We start from the raw sequence: 10,269 nt of genomic DNA, 5'->3' as shown, positions 1-10,269 counted from the left end.
GGAAGTGTTCCACAGCTTGGGAAACAGCTGCCTGGGACTCCTTCCAGCCCCTCGGAAGCAAAGTTCGCAGTGAGGTGGGCTGGAAGCGGGTTTTGCAGCAGCGGCGAGTCCGGGCTCAGGTTTCCAGGCGCGGCTGGAGCAGAAGTGCAGGGACCGCCACGATCCACCGCCGCGGCCGGTCCCGCTCCGCTAGAGGAGACTTCGCACGCGCAGCCGACTGGCCCGGGCTGACCGAGGGGACCCAGACGCTGCCACTTTCTCTTTCCAAGGCAGTTTCCGTGGCTCTGCATGTAGGAAGTGCTCCGATTAATTTTCTTTCCGGTCTCCGCAGAGATTCCAAATTCTGCGGTCCCCACCTTTCGCTGTACTCCCTCTCCGCCCTTCTTTCCAATGTCCCTGCCAGCAAAAGTCTGTATTTGCAGCACCGGGCATGTTGGCCGTTTAACGCGCTCCGGGGATCTGCTGGCTCGTGCTCCCAACCCAGGGGTGGCTATACGTCTCGCGCCTCTGTTCCTGGGTAGACTCCCCCATCTGTGCATTTTGGCCCCTTCACTTAGCAAAGAGATGTGCGAAGTGTGCGCCTGGAGACGAGCCGCCTCGGTGACCCCCATCCGCCCGCAGCGGTGGCCCTGGTTCCCCGGATCCGCGCCCGCGCCCTGCGGGGCTCCCGCGCCGCCCTTGCCCGCCGGACCGCCCGGGCTCGGAGGGTCGCTCGCTTTCAGCGCCTGCGAGCGCCGCTTCCGCGCGGGCCTGGGGAGCGCCAGCGCGTCCCTCCCAACGCCGGACCCTGCAGAGCATGCTCAGTGCACCTCATAGAACCCGGCTCTCCTGGGGCCAGGATCAGATTTCCGGGTTTTCGCTGCTGCCGACGGGGCGCGGAGGAGGGGAGGCTGGGAGACCCTCAGCGCCTTGTTCCGCGCTCCCTCCTTCGCGCCGGGCTGCGGCCGCCCGCACCGCAAGATGCAGGCCAATCAGAGCCCGGGGGCGGGGCCTGGGCAGTCACGCCCTCCCTCTGGGCTTATTGAGAGTTATACCAAGAAATTCAGTTCAGAGAGAGGAGAGGGAGAAGGAGAGAGGGGCAGAGGAGAAGGGAGAGAGGGAGAGCACGCGAGACGGAAAGGAGCGCCTCAGAGTCTCTGAAGCACGCAAGAGATAACCGATTAGGAATTTTTCGGGCAACTGTCACCCGGATAGCTGTCAGAGAATCATCATCGCCGCAACTCTGACGTTTCCTACAAGAAGTTAGAGACTTAAGCAGTATTGGCATCGGATGGAAATGGTATGCATGCTGCTGTGGAAAATATCCCTGAGCTGAAGAAGTGCAACTGGATGTTGTGTGTGTGCTAAATGCCCAGAAAAACCCAGACCCAGTGGGTAAGAGAGACGAAATGTGGAGAGAATGACTAACGACAAATCCGTGAATTTGTTCTCTGGAGTTGCTAATTTGCCAGCCCGAAGCAACACATTTTACAAGGAGGAAACATTTTGCTGCTTCTGATTTCTCCCCAAACTGGTGCTACCAGATGCATGGCTTTCTATGTGTTGGAACAAATCATTCCTAACTGCAGCATACCGGGAAAGGGGAAAGGTTGAGGCAACTAACGTAAGTGTAAAGTTTCGCATGCACAATTGTACATTCTGTGTTTAGATGTGTCCTCAGTGTAGGCGAAAGATGCTTGTAATTGGGTAGACGGTTGGGGCAGAGCTCACCTACTCGGCTGTATCTGCATCCCTACCTGCATCACTCTGCCGGAACTAATCGCGGGCATCAGCTACTGTGCAGCCTAATGCAGATAAGATTAGAGCCTGAGAACTGACCAGTCCTACTCAAGTAGGTAGCTGCCTGGAGCCTTGCACCCATTTAAACTGCAGTTATCTAAGCAGAAGCCTTTTTACCTGCATGATTGGGTTGCAGTATTTATGTGTGGCAAATGTTACTAATATTCTAACCAGAGATCAGGATTAAGAAATTGCATTTTTTTCTCTTTTATGTTCAGTAGAAAATATTGTGATGTTACATGGGAATATTAGCTGCGTTTCACTTATATCTCGGCACTCTCTTCCACCTCTAGGAAAAGGAATCCTATATTATTATACATTTTTTAAAGTTTCAATGTGTTTATGAATCCTAATGAGGATAATTTGTCAATATGGAGAAAGGAGAGCAAGCTGTGGGCAAGAAATCTGAAGTCTTGTTGTTGTGCTTTTAGGCAATGAGGATGTGTAGTGGCCGGTGACTATTGCTTCTGATGCTGCTGCAGCGGCATGTCCGGATGCTCGTTTCCCAGTAAGATTGTATTAGAAGGCAGTTGAAGAACTGGGAGGAAAGAAAAAGATAGCCTTTTTAGAAAAGATAGGTGACTCAGTGGGGCAGAGAAGAAAACACATTTGACATGTGACAAAGCAATTAGCAGGAACCGTAGCTAAATACTTAGTGTTTTTCACTTGCACCTAAAAAGACTGAGGGAGGTAGGTTAGAGGCTAGGAGGAGGGTGAGACAGGGGGAGGGGAAGAGGAGAACAAGAATGCATGTTTTGAATTAAACAGTATTCTGAAAAACAACGTGCGTGAATATAGGTAAAAATAGCAGCTGTCCTTAATTCTAAAGTAGAAAATTTTATTTTCTCCCGGCAAATGCAACCAGCAGGAGATATTTAGTGTTTTTCTCCACAGAGTAAACTTGCAAACAGTGGCAGAGCAAACTGCCATGTTTACTAATGTTCAGGGGAAAATGTGTGGTGATATTTTGTGACGGTGTGTTTTTATTTACTGAAGAATAATATTGTCTATACGATTGTGTTGACAGTGGCTGTCTCCAAATAAGTGATGAGATATAATGCATCCTCCAGTCCATGCACGCTTCCTCTTGCAATTTGTGCATCATTCCTCAGTGGAAACCTTTAAACCCTAAAATCCAGGAAAAGAAAATAAATACATTATCATGGACCTGAGGGATTTTTACCTGTTGGCTGCTCTGATTGCCTGTTTAAGGCTGGATTCCGCAATAGCTCAAGAACTTATTTACACTATTAGAGAGGAATTGCCTGAAAATGTGCCCATAGGAAACATACCAAAGGATCTGAACATTTCTCACATCAATGCTGCCACAGGGACCAGCGCCAGCCTTGTCTACAGACTGGTTTCTAAAGCTGGGGATGCCCCTTTGGTGAAAGTATCCAGCAGCACTGGGGAAATTTTCACAACCTCCAACAGAATAGACAGAGAAAAACTCTGTGCTGGCGCCTCATATGCTGAGGAGAATGAGTGTTTCTTTGAACTTGAGGTGGTGATCCTCCCCAATGATTTCTTCAGGCTGATCAAAATAAAAATAATTGTCAAGGATACCAATGATAATGCCCCCATGTTTCCATCTCCTGTCATCAATATTTCCATTCCAGAAAACACTTTGATCAACAGCCGCTTTCCAATTCCATCAGCAACAGATCCTGACACAGGCTTCAATGGTGTACAGCATTATGAATTGTTAAATGGGCAGAGTGTTTTTGGACTGGATATCGTGGAAACTCCAGAGGGAGAGAAGTGGCCACAACTGATTGTTCAGCAAAACTTGGATAGAGAACAGAAAGATACGTATGTGATGAAAATCAAAGTAGAGGATGGAGGCACTCCACAGAAATCCAGTACGGCCATACTACAGGTCACAGTAAGTGATGTAAATGACAACAGGCCAGTGTTTAAAGAGGGTCAAGTGGAGGTGCATATTCCAGAGAATGCTCCCATAGGTACCTCTGTAATTCAGCTCCATGCCACTGATGCAGATATAGGCAGTAATGCTGAAATCCGGTACATTTTTGGTGCCCAGGTCGCCCCTGCAACCAAAAGACTCTTTGCTTTAAATAATACTACTGGGCTGATTACAGTTCAGAGGTCCTTAGATAGAGAGGAGACAGCCATTCACAAAGTGACAGTGCTGGCTAGTGATGGCAGCTCCACTCCTGCTCGAGCAACGGTTACCATCAATGTCACCGATGTAAATGATAACCCTCCTAATATAGACCTCAGGTACATTATAAGTCCCATCAATGGCACCGTGTATTTATCTGAGAAAGATCCTGTCAATACAAAGATTGCCCTAATTACAGTTTCAGATAAGGACACAGATGTGAATGGCAAAGTGATCTGTTTTATTGAAAGAGAGGTCCCATTTCATTTGAAGGCGGTATATGACAACCAATATTTGTTAGAGACCTCTTCTTTGTTGGACTATGAGGGCACCAAAGAATTCAGCTTTAAAATTGTTGCCTCTGATTCTGGGAAGCCCAGTTTAAATCAGACTGCCCTGGTAAGGGTTAAGCTTGAGGATGAAAATGACAACCCACCAATTTTCAACCAGCCTGTAATTGAGCTGTCAGTTTCTGAAAACAACCGACGTGGGTTATACTTAACAACTATTAGTGCCACAGATGAAGACAGTGGGAAAAATGCAGACATTGTTTATCAGCTTGGACCGAATGCCTCCTTCTTTGATCTGGACCGAAAAACAGGAGTTTTGACAGCCTCCAGAGTCTTTGACAGAGAAGAACAAGAACGATTCATTTTTACAGTAACTGCCAGGGACAATGGGACCCCTCCCCTCCAAAGCCAAGCGGCTGTGATTGTTACTGTTTTGGATGAGAATGACAATAGCCCCAAGTTTACTCATAATCATTTTCAATTTTTTGTGTCTGAGAATCTGCCAAAGTATAGTACTGTGGGGGTAATCACAGTGACAGATGCAGATGCTGGAGAGAATAAAGCTGTGACTCTTTCCATTCTAAATGACAATGATAATTTTGTGTTGGATCCCTATTCTGGAGTCATAAAGTCAAATGTCTCATTTGATAGAGAGCAGCAGAGTTCCTACACTTTTGATGTCAAAGCCACTGATGGAGGACAACCACCTCGTTCCTCTACTGCAAAAGTAACTATCAACGTCATGGATGTCAATGACAACAGCCCAGTTGTCATTTCTCCACCGTCTAATACTTCCTTTAAGTTGGTGCCCCTCTCAGCCATTCCTGGCTCCGTGGTAGCAGAAGTTTTTGCAGTGGATGTTGACACTGGAATGAACGCTGAACTAAAGTATACTATAGTGAGTGGAAACAATAAAGGCTTATTTCGGATTGATCCAGTAACAGGTAACATTACTCTGGAAGAAAAACCAGCACCTACTGATGTGGGATTGCATCGTTTGGTGGTCAACATAAGTGACCTGGGGTACCCTAAGTCTTTGCACACGCTTGTGCTTGTATTCCTTTATGTTAATGACACTGCTGGAAATGCCTCCTATATCTATGACTTGATCCGCAGGACTATGGAGACCCCGTTGGACAGGAACATAGGGGATAGTAGCCAACCCTATCAAAATGAGGACTATCTAACCATCATGATTGCCATCATCGCCGGTGCCATGGTGGTCATCGTTGTGATCTTCGTCACCGTTCTGGTGCGCTGTCGCCATGCATCAAGGTTCAAAGCAGCTCAGAGGAGCAAGCAAGGTGCCGAATGGATGTCCCCAAACCAGGAGAACAAGCAAAACAAGAAAAAGAAAAGAAAGAAAAGGAAGTCTCCCAAAAGCTCTCTTTTGAACTTTGTTACTATCGAAGAGTCCAAACCCGATGATGCAGTTCATGAACCTATCAATGGGACAATAAGCCTGCCGGCTGAACTGGAGGAGCAAAGTATAGGAAGATTTGACTGGGGCCCGGCACCTCCAACAACATTCAAGCCTAACAGTCCTGACCTGGCCAAGCACTACAAATCTGCTTCTCCACAGCCTGCTTTTCATCTCAAACCAGACACTCCAGTTTCCGTGAAAAAGCACCACGTGATTCAGGAACTCCCTTTGGACAACACCTTTGTCGGAGGTTGTGACACCCTTTCTAAACGCTCTTCCACTAGTTCAGATCACTTCAGTGCCTCAGAGTGCAGTTCCCAAGGAGGCTTCAAGACAAAGGGCCCCTTACACACCAGACAGGTAAACGAGCACTTTTACTGGTCTATAAGTACTGCATACAAGTGCCCAGTCAACCAGTATTAACGTGCCAGTATGTCTATTGTTTTGGTCTAACTTTAGCTTAGTTAGAAAGAGGTAAAAAAAAAACTTGACCCCTTTTCTATTCCTCTGGGGCTCAGTCAAGAATTTTTAGAACAGCTTTGAAATTTCTGAGTTCTGAGAATATTTTCTCCTCTCAGTTTCCTTCAAATGGCAAAAGATGAAAAGAGAAAATGATTCCAAAATGTCCCAAGATAATGTTTGCTAAAGAAGAAAAAACCTGTCCTGATATGCCAAATTCTGCTCCTGGGGGTTTCCAAATTGACTGCTTCAAGATTTTCACCTTACCTTTTGATCTAAAAAGTCACCTTCAAATCTCAAGTTTTCAATGACTTTTGAAGGTGTGACTGCAATTATGTTGCAGCTATGGTTGCTAAAGGGGTTAATTTTTTTTTAGTCTCTAAACAGGATAGTAGAATATTAAATGTACATCAGCTGTGAAGCACATGATCGTTGATAGATTGCAACTAAGCCATATAGGAAGTCTTCTCTTTGATTTCAAATTATTTTATTGTAATATATTAAATTCGGTACTTAATAGAAAGATTTTTAGTGTCCGCAGTGGCCAAATACTCTTTCAAAAAAAAAAAAAAAAAGAATGCTTGCTGCCTAATATAACTGATTTAAAAAGAAAAGAATGAATCCATTGTAAATATTCTCTCATCTTAGTAATGCATAAGTGATCTGTCATAACTCATTTTAAACTGTGAAATATGCCATATGAAGAGGGATTAAGAGGCTGAGAAACTCATATTTCAACCAAATCCAGAATTAGTTTTTCTTAGGTCTAATAATTCCTTGTTAATAAAGATTTAAATGCAGCGCTGTCTAATTTATTTCACTGGTGCTTGTCTGTTGCCACAAAATTTGAATATCGATAATAGCCTGTAGATGGCACTAGGGTATCATGTCGCTTGTGCTGGCCAGGTGCCAATCCCGCAGTGGCAAGGAGAAGGGGGAGGGAAGGATCAAGCTGGTAGTACAGCCAAAGATACCTTTTATTTAATGATAGTTGCTCTGGAGCAACTAGCATTTAAGTTCATTCGCTTGCTCTTTTGTGATTAGCTCTCAGCACACCAACTTTCTAGGATTTCGTAATGCTAGTTCTGTCTTTGTCGATATGGAGTTCACCTATGGTGATGGCCCATCTGTACTTGTTTATAAATAAGGAACACATAGATTTTAGAAAATCAAGTAAAGCAAAATTAATTTGCAGAACAGTATCAACAGTTATCATTGATTAGTCTCTGGAGAATCAAGAGTTTTTATTTTCTGAGGGTGGGGTGAAGTAGGATGTTTTATTGAAACAGTTTCCCCCTTACCAACTATCGTTTATTGCTCTGGAATGACTTAAGGCTTCATGGTAATAAAATATTTATAAGAGTAATTTTGACAATGAGTCATACAGATACTCCCAGAACATCAAGTATAATACATATTACCATACAACTAAAATCTCCATTCTTAAAGTAAAATATTAAACAGTAGAGCGTTTTAAAAGTACAAATATTTACAGCTTAAATACACAGGAAGAAAGGACTTTAATCAGTATAGAATTTTTAAGGAGACTATGAGATTATTACATGTAAGTCAAAGTTAGAACGACTTAATTTTTGTGTTAACTTTGTTAGTATTTGAAAAGAGGTTGATGTTTTAAAATTTAAAAGATGTTCAGTCTTAGTAAAGGTTTTTAAAAGTTAAATAGTTAACTATGATAAGAAAAGTAATTTATGAAACTAAATGAGTTTGATTAAAAAGTTGCTCTTAATGAACAGAAAGAAAATTTTTTAAATTATTTACTTCTGTTATGAAGGTTACTCACAATACACATGGTATTTTATGATATGCATAATTATGTTGAGAAACTAATATGACTTAAACTTTTTCATGTAAAATCTGACATTTTCTTTCCAAAGAAATGTACTGATATACTTCCAGCATCATCTTTTTTTCTGTCTATACGTGGTGATATTAGCATTGATGTATAGATCCACTTTTTCTGACCTCCCCAAAAGTTGAACCTGTATATAGTCTAGTGACATAAATGTTAAGTGCATTTCAGCAAAGTATGCAAGAGATCTTTTCTTGAGGGTTAGTCAGTCATAAAAGTCTTTGTATGATGTAATCTTTCAAATAGGATACTGAGTAATTCTCTAACTGGAACTAAAGTGCGTTTTAGAAATTCCTTGTGACCATGTGTCACTTTGCAGTTCTCCTATGGGTATTCCAATGTTCATATGGAACTAGGTAATTCACTCTTATGATAAAGAGCTATTAAAATGGCTTTGCTTACACCTTTTAAAAGTTTTCATGCTGAAAAAGAAATAGTGTGATGTTGGAGAAAAGAGATAGAAGTCGGTGGAGAAGTGGTAGTGATATACAAAGTAATATGTACATTTTTTTGGATAAAAGAAGCATATTTCCTATGAATGAACAACATCAAATATATACTACTCTTTAAAAATTTGTTTTCACTGAACTGTATGATTGCTATCTGCAGATGTTCTAGTTAAGCTAAAAAGTAAAAACTTTTTTAACTAGTGGCTTTTATATAAAATGTGCTCCTGAAGCTACACAATTTTGAAAGAGTAACATTTCTTACTACAAAAACTTTCAAAGGAATTTATTTAAAAAAATACAATCTGTGAAGATTTTAGTTGTGTGAGGACTATTGCTCACACCATCTTTTCATTTTATGCTATTAATTGATATGTGGGTAAAATGCAAGATTCTTGGTTAAAAGCTTACCAAACTTAAATTTCACTCATTTATACTGTATGTATAATGAAAACATAATGTCTGATGTTTTCATCATGAATTTGTTTGTGGTACATCAATTCCTATATTGTCTGATATTTTTCCCCTTGCTGTTTTCCCTTGTGTTAACCTGCAAAGAACATAGGAAACACTGTAAATCATATTCCTCATTCACTCTATTTTATAAAGCTTTCATGTGTCACTAAATTTTTCACAGATTATTTCTTACAAATTTTTGGAAGTGCGATTAGCCTTTATAGGTTAAGAATTTACTTTTTTTTTTTTTTTTGGCAAAAGGTCATGTCTCGGTAATTATTTGTAAAAAAAAAAAAAACAACAAAGTTCACAGCCAAAAGGTGAAGAGGATGAAAACGACAACATTATCCATTCCAACAAGGCTTTAAATGATAAAATTCATTGGTATATTTGCCTAAGAGAAAAATGGTTTTGTTGACAGATATTGTTTTAAAATATGATACTGATTCTCCCTGTGGAATGTCTGGGAATCATTTGGAGCACTACTTAAAACATGGATTGTTGGGTTCTACCCCAGAGGCTCTGATTTCGTACCACTGAGGTCAGGACTGAAAATATACATTGCTAACAAGTTCCTAGGTGGTACTGATGCTGCTAGTCCAGGGCCCACACTTTGAGAACCACTACCTTAGCATATTGAAACAGGAAGTGTCAGCCTCCTTCCCTCTCATATTATCATATCCACAGAACCTGTTTTTGCACAGCCCAACTCTCAGCCCACTTATTGACAGCTGTTTTATTGTAGCTGGAGGCTTTACAGTAAGCTGTTTATTGCTGTTTCCCAACCCAGTTGACAGCATTTGGGGAATTAATTTTCTTGGCCCCTGTGTGGTTTTTTGGGGGTGGGAAGAGGGAAGATAAATGAAAATGTTAAAGTAAAAGAAATAGTCACCCATTTACATTTGACAACTTCTTCAAGTAGTAAAACAGTCTGTAAGAGTTGCACTAGACATTGGTTCTGGGTAAACTGTCATTTAATTTTCTAAAGGAAATACTTATTTTAGAGCTTTAAACATCCTGACTTTTCACAATCTAGAGTATTTGCTCACATATATTTTTCTATATATTGAGGAATGTATACACTGAAAATGTGTATGCATGCTGTACTTAAGTGTATACATGTATTTTTACAGTGTAAAGGGAATTTCTTCTATTCCAAACCATTTAGAGATACTATATTACATTTATGATTACTTTTCATTTTTGAATAATCTACTACAACCACTACTGAAATGTTATTATGTTATGTAAAATGCGGAAGGCAGTCACAGAATTGATATTTAGAACAGCTAGGGAAAAAATGCAATTGAAAGTGAAGGGGGCAAATGTTAACTAATGTGAGGCTAGCCAAAATCTTTAAGATATTTTCAATTATTAAATTCTGGAATAGATATATATAGTGACAGCTGAACACAGGTGAC

At 41.4% G+C, this 10,269-nt stretch overlaps 1 protein-coding gene across 10 annotated transcripts in view; it reads left to right on the top strand.

The window, feature by feature from the left end:
* Positions 1-1,006: 1,006 nt before the first annotated feature.
* The window catches only part of PCDH9 (protocadherin 9), a 917,210-nt gene continuing 907,947 nt past the window's right edge, over positions 1,007-10,269 (top strand). For all 10 annotated transcript variants that reach the window (XM_009427036.2, XM_001139410.4, XM_024348281.2 and 7 more), the window contains exons 1-2: positions 1,007-1,603; positions 2,807-5,977. In XM_009427036.2, the coding sequence (XP_009425311.2) occupies positions 2,942-5,977 (3,036 nt within the window). In that variant the 5' untranslated portion in view covers positions 1,007-1,603; positions 2,807-2,941. The remainder of the gene's footprint in view (positions 1,604-2,806; positions 5,978-10,269) is intronic.

This window comes from Pan troglodytes, chromosome 14 (assembly GCF_028858775.2).
Source record: "Pan troglodytes isolate AG18354 chromosome 14, NHGRI_mPanTro3-v2.0_pri, whole genome shotgun sequence".
In the NCBI taxonomy this organism is placed as follows: Eukaryota; Metazoa; Chordata; class Mammalia; order Primates; family Hominidae; genus Pan; species Pan troglodytes.
The sequence above is the reverse complement of the archived record's forward strand: the minus strand, read 5'-3'. Positions and strand labels throughout refer to the sequence as shown.